Source organism: Amphiura filiformis, chromosome 4, assembly GCF_039555335.1.
Source record: "Amphiura filiformis chromosome 4, Afil_fr2py, whole genome shotgun sequence".
NCBI lineage: Eukaryota > Metazoa > Echinodermata > Ophiuroidea > Amphilepidida > Amphiuridae > Amphiura > Amphiura filiformis.
The window spans coordinates 66,772,334-66,789,623 of NC_092631.1; the positions used below are offsets into that span (position 1 = coordinate 66,772,334).

The 17,290-nt window shown below is 35.1% G+C and overlaps 1 protein-coding gene across 1 annotated transcript in view; it reads left to right on the top strand.

Annotated features, from left to right (window-relative positions):
* Nucleotides 1-16,981, top strand: part of LOC140151243 (uncharacterized) — a 28,172-nt gene extending 11,191 nt beyond the window's left edge. Inside the window, exons 3-10 of the mRNA XM_072173514.1 lie at nucleotides 380-542; nucleotides 1,241-1,547; nucleotides 3,874-4,010; nucleotides 6,694-6,755; nucleotides 9,860-10,000; nucleotides 11,275-11,372; nucleotides 11,715-11,919; nucleotides 13,472-16,981. Of these exons, the coding sequence (XP_072029615.1) occupies nucleotides 391-542; nucleotides 1,241-1,547; nucleotides 3,874-4,010; nucleotides 6,694-6,755; nucleotides 9,860-10,000; nucleotides 11,275-11,372; nucleotides 11,715-11,919; nucleotides 13,472-14,295 (1,926 nt within the window). The 5' untranslated portion in view covers nucleotides 380-390 and the 3' untranslated portion in view covers nucleotides 14,296-16,981. The remainder of the gene's footprint in view (nucleotides 1-379; nucleotides 543-1,240; nucleotides 1,548-3,873; nucleotides 4,011-6,693; nucleotides 6,756-9,859; nucleotides 10,001-11,274; nucleotides 11,373-11,714; nucleotides 11,920-13,471) is intronic.
* Nucleotides 16,982-17,290: the final 309 nt, after the last annotated feature.

Below are 17,290 nucleotides of genomic sequence, written 5' to 3' on the forward strand. Positions count from 1 at the left end.
ATATGCGCCTAAATACAGTCCAATTTCTTTCCAATTTTGTGGTGGTTTGTGTTAATTTATGTCAACACAAAAACTGCATTTTGTGATTACAAAACTGCCATAATCACATCTGTCTGCACTCTGCCTGTCTTTCTGTATGCATATATATGGCTTACCGTTGTCTCGCTTTCCATCTCTGTCTTTTGATTTCTGTTTCTGTCTCTCTCTCTCTGTCTTTCTAGCCTGTCTTTCTATTGGTGTGGGTATGGGTGTCTGTCTGAGTGTCTGTCCATCTGTCTGTCTGTCTTTCTTTCTCTCTCTCCCTCATCGCTTGCTCTCTCAAAATATTTTTGTTATTAAGAAAATGAATAACAGTACCACATTCTTGATTTTTTTAAAGAGAAAAACAATATGGCATCTTCACCTGGGCCTGGTTTGATCCTTATTGATGACAAAGACATCACCATAGGCAGGATACTGGGAGAAGGTGGCTTTGGAGCTGTGTATAAAGCCAAACATGTCAACTGGGGGGAGGTAGCTGTGAAGCGATTGAAAGGAGTCATGTAAGTTATTTCTTGTAAAATAAAATAATAAAAATAACATCAGGTACATTATGGGAATACATACAGAGGGAGTTGAAATTGTCTGTGCCAAACTTGGCAGTTGATCAATCCTACAATGCTGGCCATAAGTGTTGGGACGGTTTTATAGCCCTCCCCTCCCCTGATCAATGTTGAATCCTACTTTTTTGGTCATGCGTGCCTAGTGGCACCCAGCATTGATTGGTGGGGTGGGGGAGGATTGAGGTGTTAGGAAAAGATATAGGCATGACACCAAAGACACCTCCAATTTCATGACGTTAAAAATTACAGAAATAAGGATATAATATAGTGTACGTTTTCCATAAGTGTCCCAGCACATTTTGACCATGGTTGTAGGCATGCTGGGAAAATAGTGCCTGTCACTGAAGTGGATTAACTGACCTTCTCAATATTAAAAGAAAGATCTTTACAAACAAAGCTTAAATCCAGGCCGGAGGGGTCACATATATTGCAAAATGTATATCATCCACATACAAAAATATATTTTGAATAGAAAGATAATGCATTTAAGTTTTGTAATAATTATTAAAAAATAATTAATGTTGTATGTTAAAGTTGTTTGTTATAGTTGTTTGTCATAAAATATGGTGATAAAGCTCATGTAAGTCTGCTTTATTTTATTGAAATATTATCTTTATGTTTAATTTAATGTTAAACAGACTTACAGCTGATGTCCAAAAAGAAGCAGATAGGATGTTGAAAGTGGTGTCGTCTCCATACATTGTTACAGTCATGGGGCTGATGAAGAATCCTAAAGATGTTGGCATCGTCATGGAGTACTTTGACAATGGATCGCTGAAGGATTTTGAGAAAAAGTACATGAAGTGTGACTGTTGGTCGAGAAAGGTCAAAATGGTTCAAGACATAGCATTTGGCATGAATTATCTCCACACCCTAGACCAACCAATAATACATCGCGATTTGAAACTAGAAAATGTGTTTGTAGGCGATGGATTTGAAGCAAAGGTACAGTGCTTTGAATATCTTATTAATTGGGTAAAACTTTGAAGCAGGATCCCAATATATGGACTTATTTGGGACACAAAATAAACTAGCTTGTAAAAAGTGGCCTTTTTACCATTTTCTTAACATTTTTTAGTTGAAGTTGACCATACTTTTTTTTACAAATTGTTTTTAGTGCATTTGCATATGTACATTTCTTAGAGGGAAAGACACGATACCGAGTAAAACTGTACTTTCTGCAAGAATTTGATATTTATTGAATTATTTGAACAAAAATAAAGTAATTAGATCATCTGGAAAGAAAAAAGCAAGGTACACCAACTTGATGTGGGGAACAAGTAAAATACAGACTAGACAGAACGAAATGGGGGAACAAAATACGCATTAGAAGAAAAAGTGTACTAGAACAAGTGATGAAAATCACTGAGCACATAAGTAGACAAAAACCAAACAACCAATGTAGGCCTTAAAACAGGCAAAGTTCGGTGCCGAGTGCCAAAGTAAAAAAAAAAAAAATTGCCAATTCCAGAACCCACAGAGGTGTCAGGAAAACAGTACAAAAGTACACTGGAGTGATGAAAATCACTGTGTACATAGTAGACAAACAAAACCTAACAGACAAAAAATTAGATCATTTTCAGAAAAATAAAACAGTAATAATTTCCACATAGATGTTGGCAACCCTTTAAATCAAAATTAGCCTTTCTTTTCAGACCGTTTCCGACGTACCAAAACTGTACTTTCTGCAAGAAAGTAATTAGATCATTTTCAGAAATAAATCTGTAATGATTTCTACATAGATGTTGGCAACCCTTTAAATCAAAATTAGCCTTTCTTTTCAGACCATTTCCGATGTACCAAATCTGTATTCGCTTTAACTAACATATAATAAACAACCAAATGTCACATATTCATCAAATAAATTTTATTCTTTACCCTAGATGTAAGAGTATGATCATGGATAATTTCAATTTCCTGACACGTAAGATAACAGAAATCTGATGATGGAGGTGGAACTTTTTGAATGACCCTCGTATATTAAATTGCATTTGGTCTGGTGTTTAGACATACAATTCTTTGTTTCAGTGTAAAGGGTCTGTGGCTTGTCAAGTTCCTTGTGAGTTTTTATTTTTTTATTATGTGTTCCGCTCTTTATCTTATTGTTCATATTTGTTTTGAAATAAACTTGGATAATTTGTATAATATATCACATGCACCTTTTAGAGACAACATTCGCATCATCATGCCAGTCTGTTACAGTCTGTTTATCGCTAAATGGAATTTGTCTTTGATATCAATTATTTCATATGCATTAAAACTAAAATAGGTATACTCTGAACAGCAAAGGTGGTAATATTGTTCAAAGCAGTGATTTCTGTAAGTTTTTGGTACCCTATATCTAACATTAACTCTAGAGTAATGCATGATGCATTACATACACCTTACATAATATCATAGAAAAGAATGGACAAATTAGCCTGCTTCTGAAGTCAATATAAAAGCTGGTAATGGGAGTATTATATATGACACTAGATTTCGCGGTTCTCATGATAGGCCTATTTCTAATTACCCAACACCCGTTACCCACATGCCCTGACCTTTTAAATTAGGCCTACTATGAAGTGTGGGTCAATCCTTCATGTAATTATTTTGTGTAAGCTAATCCTAACCCTAACCCTAATCCTAACCCTAACCCTAACCCTAATCCTAATCATAACCCTAATCCTAACCTAACCCTAATCCTAACCTTAATCCTAACACTAAACTAACCCTAACCTTAACCCTAACCCTAACCCTAATTTCTTGTAAAATTACATGAAGGAATAACCGAAATGTGTCTCTCAATGATAAAGACCTAACTGGAGGACCCCGGAAATAGTCATGTTCTGCTGAAATAGGCCTATATGCACATGTTCCGTATATGAAATATGTGTTGAAAATAGGCTTATTGGTCCGATGAGATGCACCTGTTAGTCACACTGTAATGCTTTCCGATGCGCGCACTGTACTCCGCGCCCGTTGATACTCCGCGATAGCACATCGCGAGCACGCGAGAGTGCACCACGCAGACGGACAGACACTCTGTGATTAGTATTATGATAGGAAGTAAAAACATAATCCACATGACCTGAAAACAACAAATGAGCCCAGAAGTTGTATTGCTAAGAAAATGAAAAAACATGACATGCCTTATATATACATTGCAATTTATCACATACACAGGTATATTAAGATTGTTGCTTATACCTCAATTCATATATAATTTGTCTCATGTAAGTCTAATCCTTCTACATAAAAAATCCAGTGTGTATTTCAATTTTGTCAACAGATTGGAGACTTGGGTCTAGCAGTCAGCAGTAAGTCATCCCTTCAAAAGGCGGGTTCTTCGGGAACACTAACTCATATGCCACCTGAAGCATTCAGCTCTAAATCAACAGGACCAGATGAATTCTGGGATATATTCACGTAAGATTATAATAATGTTTCTGCCAGCTTCTATTATTTATTTTGAGAGGTCAAAGTATTGTATGATGAGATAGGTACACTACAAGATTCCTGGTGGTGGAGTACCTCTGCTGCAATGTTACTTCGCGGCTACTACCGGTGCTACTACCGAGTACCCAATCCCTTTGTGGTCGACGTTGGTACTACACCAAAGTACCAGCGTCGGCCGCCATACTGTAGATACCCCCATAGCAAAGTACTTACATCGATATTCCACCATGCGTCATCTAAGAGTCAACTGCGGTGTACCGAGTAGGTGACTTATAGGCACACCATTGTCTGGGGTACTTCGATGGCCCTTCAGCGGAAGTACCTGCACAGTAACTGCATCCATGGTGTACCCATGTGTCAGCAGTGTAGTAACAGTGAAAGTACTCACCCGCGAGGTACTCCGTTGCTAAAATCCTTCGAACGTAAAGTTCATTGACTTCAAGGCGTGCGCGCCAATCCTACAAATATGCGGCCGACTACACGTTCAACAAGGCTTGCACACGAACGCGTTGAAGTGGATTTATTAATTTGTTATGATGATCTCTGGCAATATTGCTTGTTGCACAATGCAGTTTTTCTGTACGCCGGCAAGAGTGTTATAATCCGGTTGTTTTTCTTTTGTTTTCCGTTTTGTTCGGTTAGGAAAATAACACTTTAATTTGTTAACAAATTACCATCATCATTGTTATAATAATAATGTTTTAGCAATAATTAAATGTACTAAGACTGATGTTATGTGAAGACCTTTCCGTTTTTTATTGTTCCAAAACCTGAAGATTGTTATTTGATTTTTTTTTGTGCTTTGATTTTTGTATAGGCCTAATGGTTTTATGTTTGATTGTTTATTTGATTGGTTAGTTAGCTGTTTGTTTGGCTAGTTACTAAGCTTGGTTGTTTTCATTTGTAATTTTTATCTTATTTAATTAATTATTTAGTAAGTTTATTATTTTTCAGAAATGTTTAGAAAAGATTTCATTGACATGTTCATATGTTTTTTATTCATTAACTCATTATTTGCTGTAGTTATTTACTGATTTTTATTTATTACCTATTTATTTATTTAGTTGTTTACTTATTTATTTACTTATGTACTGATAAATTTACTTAGTTCTTTACTTATTTCACTATTTATTTATTTATTTAGTTGTTTATATACTTATTTATAATCTTCACTTATTTATTTACTTACTCATTTAGATATTTATTTAGTTGCTTATTTATTTACATGGTTATTTTCTTATTTCCTTGTTTATTTAGTTATTATTTACTCAATTATTTATGTATTTATATAATTAGTTACTTACCTATCTCCTTATTTATTTATTTATTTATTTATTTATTTATTTATTTATTTACTTCTTTTTATTTGTTTACCTATTTTCTTGTTTATACTTACTTCTTTAGTTAGTTAGTTATTTACTTACTTATTTATTTACTCAGTTGCTTACATATGTATTTGTTTATTTACTTATTTATCCACTCATTTACTAATAGGCCTACTTAACTTATCCGCTTAAAAATGCCCAAAGAATAAATAAGAAACATAAATCAAGAACATTTTAATCAATAAAAATCAATATGACAACAGAAACAAATAAGAAATGGCAACATGCTTGCCTCATTTTCTTGCCAGAGTACCCGACAGGCAAGTACCAGTGTCGGTACTCGGAGTACCTTCAAAGTACCTACGCCACAAGGTATTCGCGAGTTGTAGCCAGCTTGCTGGGCCACAAGGGTCTTGTGGCCGACGTAGGTACTCGAGAGTAGGAGCGCTGCTACTCTCATGAGAATCCCGTAGTGTACATGTACGTCCTGTAGTCTAGTCTCAGTTGTTGTCAGACTGCTTTCTGGAGCAGTGCACATGACAACATAACACTAACAGTACATCAAGAAACTCCATTTACATGTATTCACCATGTATTAAAGTAGCCCAGATTGGGATAAATACAATTTATGTTATACAAGAGCCTTTGTTTTTGAAATTAGTGAAGCATATACCAAAATGTTACTACTAATGCATGGTAATAGCACGATAGCCTTTGTTGTCAAAACCATTGAACTGAATATGATCATGAAATTATTACAGAACTAGATTTCGCGGTTCTCGGGTTGGGTGGTTCTCGTGATAGGCCTATCTCTAATTTACACCCGTTACCCATAATACTTGTCCTAACCTTTCAAACTACTATACGTTTCTCAATGATTGAGACAAAACTTAATCAACTCTGTTTTGTAGCTGTGACGCTTACTTCGGTACCCATAATCTGAAAACCCATCGTTCGCCTCTTAGGCCGTCAATTCAATCGGGAGAAATGTGAACGCAAACGGGTTATATAGGCCTTACCATAACTGATGATTTTTATGTTAATCATGTCTTGAAAATAGGCCTATTGGTCCGATGAGATGCACCTGTTAGTCACACTGTAATGCTTTCCAATGCGTGATGCGGTACTCTGCGCACACCCCCGTTGATACCCCGCGATAGCACAACGCGAGCACGCGATATCGCACCGCGCGTAAGCGATAGCGCGTGGATGGTCGGACAGACACTCTGTGATTAGTATTATGATGTAACATGGTAAAAGGTCTATACAAATTCTTTAAAAAGAAATGATATGCTTTGACTTAGCTTCTTCTTTAACTTTAACTTCAGGTTTGCCATTACTAGTTATGAGCTTATCAGTGGGAATGATCCATGGCCACAGATAAACGAATGTAAGTAATTGTGAATTTGAGATCATATTTTGCTAGGCTTTCATATCATTTTATTTCAGTCCTTAAATACCATTTTGTAGTTACAGGCAGAAATGCTGCAAGTGAAAAGTGATATGTATACACAAAAGTCTTATCAGTGGATGTAAGTCACCTACAATCCCCGAAATATGTCCTTGAAACGCTTTAGGCATCTTGAATGAAATCAAAAGTGTATTTTTAATGTGGATAAAAATGTTCAATATTTGGAATTAGAAGAAAGCTGGGCCATCAATTAACACTTTTCCTTCCCACCCCCATCATTCAATGTTGCGACACTTTGGAGACACCCTGAACACATTTGCACGTTTCAACATTGCATGGGGGAGTGGGGGGGGGACTTATTTTCCCCTAAAGACGCTTTAATGTTTCAAGACATATTTCGGGGATTGTCTGAGGCAATCGCTAAAATTAACATCTGATTTCAAACTTTTGGCTGTAACTTTAAAACTACTTGATAGAATTACTCCAAATTATCAATGAATATTAGTTAATGCATAAGCTATGATGTGAATATAAAATAAAAGAACTAATTGTATCAATTTTGACTATATCGCCCTGCACTACAAGCAGGTTGCACCCATCACCTGTGTATGTCTACAATCATAGATTGAATACAATAGTGCTCTTTTCAAACATACTAATCTTACAGATGTGAGTGATCAGCATGATATAGTTCAATGCATCTTGTATTTTGAATGAAATAAAGATGATTGATAGGTATCGCGTGAACGCTGCAGTGCAGGGCAATATAGTCAAAAAACTACCTTTTTCACCTTTTTCAGACCAACGCCCTCCCCCAAAGCAAAAACAAAACAAAACGAACCTATAAAAAAAATCGCATTAGTGCGCTCATGAAGTAGGCCTACTCATGCAGAGATATCTTTAAAATTGATCATTTTATTTGCGTGAAATGGTAAAGTGCGATTGTAAATCGTCCCATTGAATCACATAGTGATTTGACGGTTTACCATAGTCTAATACTGAATATTAATACAAGGAGTTTCTTTAATTTAGAAATGGTAAACCGTTGACAAAATTCATAATTTAGGCCGATTTGGTGTCAACTTTTATTTGTAAAGTGTTTTGTTTGAAAGCTTCTTCGAAACTACATCTAATTTTACTATTTTACATTTTGTTAGCTCTAACATTATTTACATTTTACTGATTTTAGCAAATGTAAATCGTCTGTCGAGATTTACCATTTTCATAATCACGAGAATGCAATGCGCATCCATATATCACAGAATCCGTAATTATTTCAACATGGCAGCGTGGTGTAATGGACAGTACTTCAGACGGTGAAACGGAAGGCTAGTGGTTCGAGCCTCAACAGTTTCACCTTTTTTTCTTTTTTTTTTTTGTGCGTGACTTATTCAAACCAGTAAACTATTCTTCTGTATTCATGACAATTGACATTGTGAAACACGAAAATAAGTTTTAAAACCCTAATTTATCTATGGCATGATTTTTTTATATTTTTTAATTGTAATAAAGACACAAATAGATCCGGACATCTTTAAAGGTTATGAATATGGGCACTATAGCAATTGTAAGATAAGCTATTCTTCTGTATTCATGATAATTGACATTGTGAAACACGAAATTAAGTTTTAAAACCCTAATTTATCTATGGCATGATAATTGATTGTTTTTTGTAAAATCACCCCCCCCCCCCACATACACACACACACACCCCCACCCACGTTCAAGTTTCATACGTTTCATAAGTATTTACTTATAGAGTGCTTGCACATAAGGTCATTAGTTCAAATCATCTCCTCTATAGGCACGCTCCAGAAGATATGCAAATGGATGGAGTACAAAAGAATTATTTGACCACTACCTAAATAAAAGATTTTGTTTTATTTTGTGCCCACATCATATCCTATCTATTAATAAATAGTCATGGAATTTTTTTCACGCGGTACCTATGCATTGAACTATATCATGCTGATCACTCACATCTGTAAGATTAGTATGTTTGAAAAGAGCGCTATTGTATTCAATCTATGATTGTAGACATACACAGGTGATGTGTGCAACCTGCTTGTAGTGTAGGGCGATATAGTCAAAATTGATACAATTAGTTGTTTTATTTTATACCCACATCATAGCGTATGCACTACCTAATATTCATTAAAAAAAATTTGGAGTGATTCTATCAAGTACTTTTAAAGTTATAGCCAAAAGATTAAAATCAGATGTTAATTTTTGCGATTGCCTCAGACAATCCCCGAAATATGTCCTTGAAACGCTTTAGGCATCTTGAATGAAATCAAAAGTGTATTTTTAATGTGGATAAAATGTTCAATATTTGGAATAAGAAGAATGGGCCATCAATTAACACTTTTCCCTTCCCCACCCCCCATCATTCAATGTTGCGACACTTTGGAGACACGCTGAACACATTTGCACGTTTCAACATTGCACGGGGGAGTGGGGGGACTTATTTTCCCCTAAAGACGCTTTAATGTTTCAAGACATATTTGGGGATTGTAGTTCTAATGGTGTGGTGGCTTTTACCTTTGATATATTTATATTGTTAATTTCAAAACTGGCAGAGAAACAGCACATTCCCAAATATCAGAGATGAATGAAGTTATCAGCCTGACCGCTTGTCTTGCATGATCTTTTGCTATTGCGGACATAAAAAGTGTAACTGAAAAATTTGGCATTGATTGTTTCATGGTTTTCAATACATGAATGCTCGTCATATAGCATGTGATGGGAACAGATTTTTGAATTTTTTACAAATCAATATTTTGATGCAAATCAAATTCTTTACATATCATTAATATTTTGATATAAATCACCTTTCAGAATATTTAGGTTTTTGTATTTGTTTTTGCTGGAATTTATCCTTATTCAAGGTACATAATACTGGAGAAGTTCTAGTTATCAATAGAAATGCAAATGGGTATTGGGGTATGCTGGTTAGGATTGTACCTCTAATGTATTCATATTACGGTTATTGTTTTTACATGTATATATATCAAGGTCAACTCAGAAATACCTAGGAAATTATGCTGCATTATTATTTTTAATTGCAATGTATTAATTTTCAGGGAACGCTCCTATTGATGTATGGGTTCGCAATGGAGAACGTCCAGACTTGACAGTCCTCCCTCCAGAAGCCCCATCAGAACTCATAGATGTGATCAAAAAGTGTTGGGAGGGTGAACCAATGCAAAGACCCAGCTTCAAAGGTAAGGTATTTATTGCAGTACAAAAAGTACAATATCTCAGAAAAAACAAAAAATGTTTATTATGAATTCAAGAGTGGACAGGAACTTGTGAGAGTTAATCCCGGTAAAGTTAATGTTTGATTTGTTGTTAGTGTGTGTTTTTCCATTAATTGATTGTCTGTTGGATTGTTAAGAAACTTGGTGGATGTAAGCACGGAACTGAGTATAGGTCATCAGATTGTTATGAAACTTAGTGGATGTGATCACGAAATATGTTCAATGTCCTGTCCATGTCATTTGAGATCAACTGAGTATTGATTGTCATGACACTTGGTGGATGTAATCACCACTGAGCACTAAAATTTGTTCAAGATCATGTCAAGGTCATCTGGGGTAAACTTAAGTATAGATTGTTGGATTGTCATGAACTTGATGGATGTGATCACTGTAAGCAGCAAATTATTTAAGGTTATTTCAAGGTCATCTGAGGTCAACTAAATATTTGTTGCAGTTTGTTACTGATTGGTACACAGTTAAGTGCTTTCAAAAATGGTCAAGGTCAGGTCGAGATCATCTGAGGTAAACTGAATATAGATTGTCAGATTCTTGTGAAACTCAGTCACCATTGAGTGCAGAATATGTTCAAGGTCATGTCCAGGTCATCTGAGGTCAACTGAATATATAGATTGTTGGATTGTCATCAAACTTGGAAGATGTGATATCCATTGAGCATTAAATAAAAGGTCATCTGAGGTCTAACAAATTACAATATAGACTATTGGATTGTCATGAAACTTAGCAGATGTGATCACCATTGAGCAACACAAAATGTTCAAAATAATTTGAAGGTGCAACTGAAAATAGATTATTGAATTGTGAAACTTGGCAGAAGTGATTTCTATCTATGGAGCTTTTTGATATAATTCTAAATTAAATGAATTTAAGCACACATTTTTAAAGAATATTCAGCTTTCAACATGAAAATTATTTCAGTATTTCATTATGGTATTTCCCAGTTGTCCTTGGTGGCATTTACCAAAAAAGAAACAGGTATTTCCCATTTGATCAATTATTTCCACACAATACAAATTAACAAGCATCCCAGACATTTATCATGCCAATGTAAAATTATGAAACTTGATCTTCACCAGTGGTGTTGTCTTTTTTAAAGACAGTTCTTGTTTTAAATGCTTGTGCAAATGATGTTGATTATCCTATTGTCTTTAAGACCAAACAAAATTTAATTATATAGCGTAATATTTGATAATTATTTATCAAAATTATCACTTTTACAGATATCTTGAATTCAATTACTGAGTTGTTTGAAGCCAAATATAAGTGTGGGCTGCGTAGAGCAGACATTATGATACTAGAACAAATGGATCGTGTTCAAGTAAGTGGCAAAAATAATATATATTTTGAAAGAAAAATTAAACTACAAGAATGATCTACAGGGTAAAGTTACATTCCAAAGAACATATTTTGGACACTTGATGGCATATTTCAATAACAGTGATATTTGATATGACGAAGTATTCCTTTTCTTTCCTCAAAACCTAACATTAGGTGAAAATCTAAAAATTTGGAGTAACTTTTTTTTGGTTTCAATATTTATGATTTCGAAAAATATAGTTCTTTGGTCAGCCCACATTGGTCTGCCCATGTTAATACAACTATGTGATAAAGATGTGAACAGTAGTATCTCATACACTCCTTTCTTGTATGTGTCTTTCAGGAAGCAGAAGAAGCCAAAGGTTCTTCTGCAACTGATAGTGGAATGGTCAATGATCCTTGGGCAAGTCTTGAAGCCATGAGTGTTAAAGACAACACAGAAACAGTTACATCAATGGAGGCGAGTCAAGATACAACAGGAAAGGACAGTGGGTTAGGGGCTGAATCTGGACTGGCAGGAGCCTCACCAACAACTGTTACAGACACAGGTTGGTCTCATTCAATCATACTATGTCACTAAGTGAAAGGTGTAGTGTATGTAGTAGATAAAGGGTGAGAAACAGACCATTACCATAGATAATCGGTGTCTTGTTGAGTTATGGTTCGCATGTTAGTCGCTCGGAAGGCGAGACCCGAATCGGTGTCTTGTTGAGGTATGGTGAGCATGTTAGTCGCTCGGAAGGCTCTGTTTTGTTACCTACTTTGTCTGAATCTGCGTTAGTTGGGAAAGGGGGGACAAAGGTAGATTGACATCCCCGTCCTAATTATACAGGCTTTAAGAGACATAATACAAACTAATTTGCATTATTCAATAGAGGTGTTCTTGGTGTCATTCAATACACACAAGTATTGTTTACCATCTTCATTTAAATCTAATATGCATAAACTTGCATAATAATTTATGCTGATCGTGTAAAATATGTAAAAGTCAAAATTAGAGCCCTCTCTAGTTTGATCACTTCATAATGTACTTTGATGCATTTTAAGTTTGTTGAAATGTCCAAAAAATCAAATAATGTGACCAGTGTTTCTAAATATGAACATGTACTTCTCTTGTTCACAATTTATTGACCTGACCAAGATTATCTTGACCTGACCAAGATTATCTTGACCTGACCAAGATTATCTTGACCTGACCAAGATTATCTTGACCTGACCAAGATTATCTTGACCTGACCAAGATTATCTTGACCTGTCCAGATTATCTTGACCTGTCCAGATTATCTTGACCTGTCCACATTACTTGATATAATCGACAGTTGACCAGACTTTGAACAAAAGAAATACAATAGATAATGGAACAAAAGAAGAGGGCTAGACGTATATCTCTGGATAGTGTCACCATACAGGTGATAAACTTTGATTAATTGTGTGCTTTTAATTTGTTTGTGATCAGCATTCAGCATGTAATGTATTTTGTTTTTAGCATTTAGGGAATGTGACACAATCTGCCAAATCAAATCAATTCACACATATTTAGTCTTTTTTATTATACTTAATTTGCTAACAACCTTTTGAAAACTAAAATTAATTTTTAACAAAATCTGAGCGACTGACCTGTTTTCCACAGAGGATGCGAGGACAAGCAAACAATTTTTTTCTTGACTTATTATTATTGATTTACCATAAAAATTCTCCTAATAGCACATTGTCGGGCGCATTACATAGTGACCGATGTCAAACCCAGGGTGTTTTACATAGTGACGGATGTTGATCGCAAATTTATTAAAAAATTGGCACCGGGAAAACGTTGAGTAGGTAAATTGTATTGGGCATTGGATTACAAACTTGCCATTAATGTTCAGCAATTCATGTGTTTATCAAAAGTAGACCCTTGAAATATATTTTCAAAATGTTAAAATGTAGTAATATCGTACATCTCACATATGAAATTTACCCTATGGCAAGGCAAATCTTTAATGTTGCCTAATAATTTGTGAGTAATAATGATTCTAGGTATTACATATTTCATGATTTAATACAGACTAATGTTGCTTAAGAGATGCATAATAAGTCATATTTATCTGTTTTCTGATACAGAGATGAGGTGGCAGTACAGGCACACTGTAGATCCAGGTGGCTATGTTTATGCAATTCGAATGATTGGTCATAACCACCTGGCTCTTTGTAAGTTTAATTGCATAAAGGTTTACAAGGTGAATGATGAGAGCTCACATCTGGCCTACACCGTAGCATCTGATGAATGGAAAGGGAATGGTACTGATGTGGCAGTGAGTGAATCCTTGCCAGACAGTATGCTGGTAATATGTGAAGGAAAATCTTATGTGTATCATTGTCCGTGTCACGAATCGACCAAAGAGATCAAGAGATACAAGATTCAGAAGAGATACAAGCTTCAACGGGATGTGAATAGCCCAAGATGTATAGCAGCTAATGCTAATGTTGCTGTTATTGCAACGTATAAGGGCAGATCAATTGTTGTGTGTAAATTACCAGATTTTAAACACCAATACCGTGTAAGTACAGATTATAGTATATTTGGTCTCAGCATCACCTCAGATTACTTGCTGGTAAGATTCACTGTAGGTTTGGTAGTGAGGTCATTAATTGATGTTAGTCAGGATTTGTGTCGTATACAGCCACCTGCCAGGTGCTCAATCAAGTGTATTTCCTGTAGGAATAATGGTAGGGAGGTATATGCTGTTTGTTCTCAGCATGATGCGAGTTCGCATGTGTACAAATACACATGGACAGGTGTGGGCAAGCCAGAGTATATCAACTCTGGTTGTATCATTGATGATTTACATGTAGTGAGAATGTTTAACATGCGCCTTTCAGTGACATCCAGTGGTTTACTTGCTCTGAAGCAAGATAATAAGGTGACAATATACAAATTGCATTAGGCCCTGTATTAAAGTTGCACATTGGAGGTTCAAATACAAATCTATAGTCTTTCAATTATAAATTTAACTAAAAGGGACTCATAATGCTGCATTTCTTAATTTTTTTAGTGACAATATATTACAATCTGTAAGTACCCAGGATTGGTGTGTAAAATCCAGTAATGTACACACTACAAATAGAAAGTTAGAAAAACAGCAAACCTAATCAAAGTAATAAGTGCTGTCCAGCCACAGGCTGGCCAGCACAAACAGTGGATTAAGATGTGTTGAACCAATGTATAGTTTTATCAGAACTGCTAAGATGTGTTGAACCAATGTGTAGTTTGGTAAGAACTGCTAAGATGTGTTGAACCAATGTGTAGTTTGGTAAGAACTGCTAAGATGTGTTGAACCAATGTGTAGTTTGGTAAGAACTGCTAAGATGTGTTGAACCAATGTGTAGTTTTGTAAGAACTGCTAAGGTGTGTTGAACAATGTGTAGTTTTGGTAAGAACTGCTAAGGTGTGTTGAACCAATGTGTAGTTTTGTAAAAACTGCAAAGATGTATTGAAACAATGTGTAGTTTTATAAAAACTGCAAAGATGTGTTGAAACAATGTGTAGCATTGGAAGAACTGCTAAGATATGTTGAACCAATATGTAATTTTGTAAGAACTACCAAGATATTAAATTAAGATGGCCTAAGATGTGTTGAATCAATGTGTAGGCTTGGAAGAACTGCTAAGATGTATTGAACCAATGTGTAGGTTTGTAAGAACTGCTAAGAGGTTTGAACCAACGTGCAGTTTTGTTAGAACCACTAGATATGCAGTTTTGTATTTTCTTAAAACATACATGCAACAGATTTCCTTTCACACTGTATATTATGGAATAAAGGTGTATAGGGTATTCCATAGTTATTCCTGGGCTACATCAAGTTTGGACAGCTTGTATGTTATCCCCATGTAAATAGTAGATGTTCTTCTCCCCTCCTCATAAGGTTGAACTCAAAATGTCATGTTAAAAACATTTTCAGGTTATTTTACCTCAGACCAATATTAAGGGCTTAACATTTGGGAAATAAAATATTGAAGAAAATAATTAAAGAAAGAAAGAACTTGCTCTGGAATTCTGCAAGAAGTAACAAGTTGGTAGCAAGATCACTAATATGTACCAAGATTTCATTTCTGCTAATAACCCGGGCCAATACACAACTTTTGGGTTTCTTTGCCAGAAGTCTAGTTGTGTCAAAATTCATTCCCACAATGCAGGTAGACATATTGCATGACAGAAGTCTATATTCTTTGTTATGCATATTGCATTGTGAGAAGGAATTTCAGCACAAATTGACTCGTATTGCTGTAATAGTACTCGGTTTACTTTTGATTTTTGCAACATAATTTATGTGCAAATGTTTATTTACTGTTCTATGTTGAAGACTAAAAATAAAACTAGCAGAAATGTTCTAGCAAAAAATTGCTGCAATGCAAAGAAAAACATTTGTTTACATACATTTTTAAGGTTGTGTGACTTAGTTAATGATAAATTATGATTGTTAAAATGAAGTTTTGTAAACATTTTATTTATATTATAAGAACATAATTTGATGTGTTGAACTTATTGTTAAATAAGTTCAACACATCTAATTAAAATTACTTAGCTACCAGAACCCTTTTTCATTCACTTGTATGCTTACAACTTTGGTTCTGAGTGCACTCAGATCCATTTTCAGATGATATTAGACTCTTTGTAAATTGCACAAAATTCTTTTCAATTCAATTAACAAAGAGGGTTAATGAATGATATCCATTGTAAGTAATTAATATAATGATTTATAACAGGAACTCATTGTAAAGTTACAAAGGGGAAAGAGAACTTTAACTTTAAACTTAAATATGGGAATAAGGTTAAAATTGTTGTGAAAGGATCCAAGGTCTAGACTTGTCTTCTGACTGTGCTCCCTCCTATAGTAGGAATTCCAATTGAATGAACGCAGCTTTCAACAGCTGTACTCGATCCAACCGCGATCGTATATAGCGTATTTAAAACTACGACTCGAACGCACAACCTTGGATACAATGCTAAACAATCACAAGTGCATTGGTATGGTTGGATTCACTTCCGCATTACTCACGTACAGTCGCACACGCTGGCATACATCCAGTGTATGCAAAAACAGTCAGTCGTGAGCACGGTCGCTAATGAGCTGAATCGGCTAGTTGTGAAATGAGGATCTTGAAGAATCTCATGGTTTCTCGCTCGCAATCCGTGTACAATAATTTGGACAAAAACACGCTGAGCACTGGCTGACCTGAAAGATAAGGTGTATACTGGCATCTGTTTTCTGAAAAACATTTCAAAATTGCTTCCAAATTGCTAAGGAGGCATGTACATTTAATTCTGTGATAAAAAACGAGACCAAGTTTGCTTTATTTTTGTTGTCTTTGATCATTTAAATGACACTAACTTTTTGTTGATTTTTTCCAAATTGAAAACCTTAGTCTACCTCCTCTCCGATTTACCTAATCATGAACTTTTTTGACTTCATTTTCACGTAGTTCACATAATTCCGCTTCGTTTGGTATATTTATAGGTATGTGTTATTTAGATTAAGTGTCTAAATTGTTCTTCAAAAATGATGGAAAAATGCGAATTTTACCGAATTGCAGGCTTTTCTCGTGATATTTTTTGCGTCACCTATCAATCAACATTCGGGTTGTCCGCCCTAACGCAAATACGCGCTGGCTGCCTTGCGGTTAACTTTAACGTGACCTTTCGCGCTATGCAAGTGTTGTACAGTGTGATACGCGTTTCAGTTCGCCACAGCATAAATAAGTAAACAAAAAGTTTTAAAAAACATGAATATTTTCAAAGCTCATTTCATCTTCGCCGATAACTGTCTACCTCCCGGGTGATTTACGTCAATTTGTACAACATTTTCGTGGCATTTGTGTATAAAACCATTTTATCTTTCATATTTGTGATTTTTAAGATTGTGTTATTTAAATTACAAATAC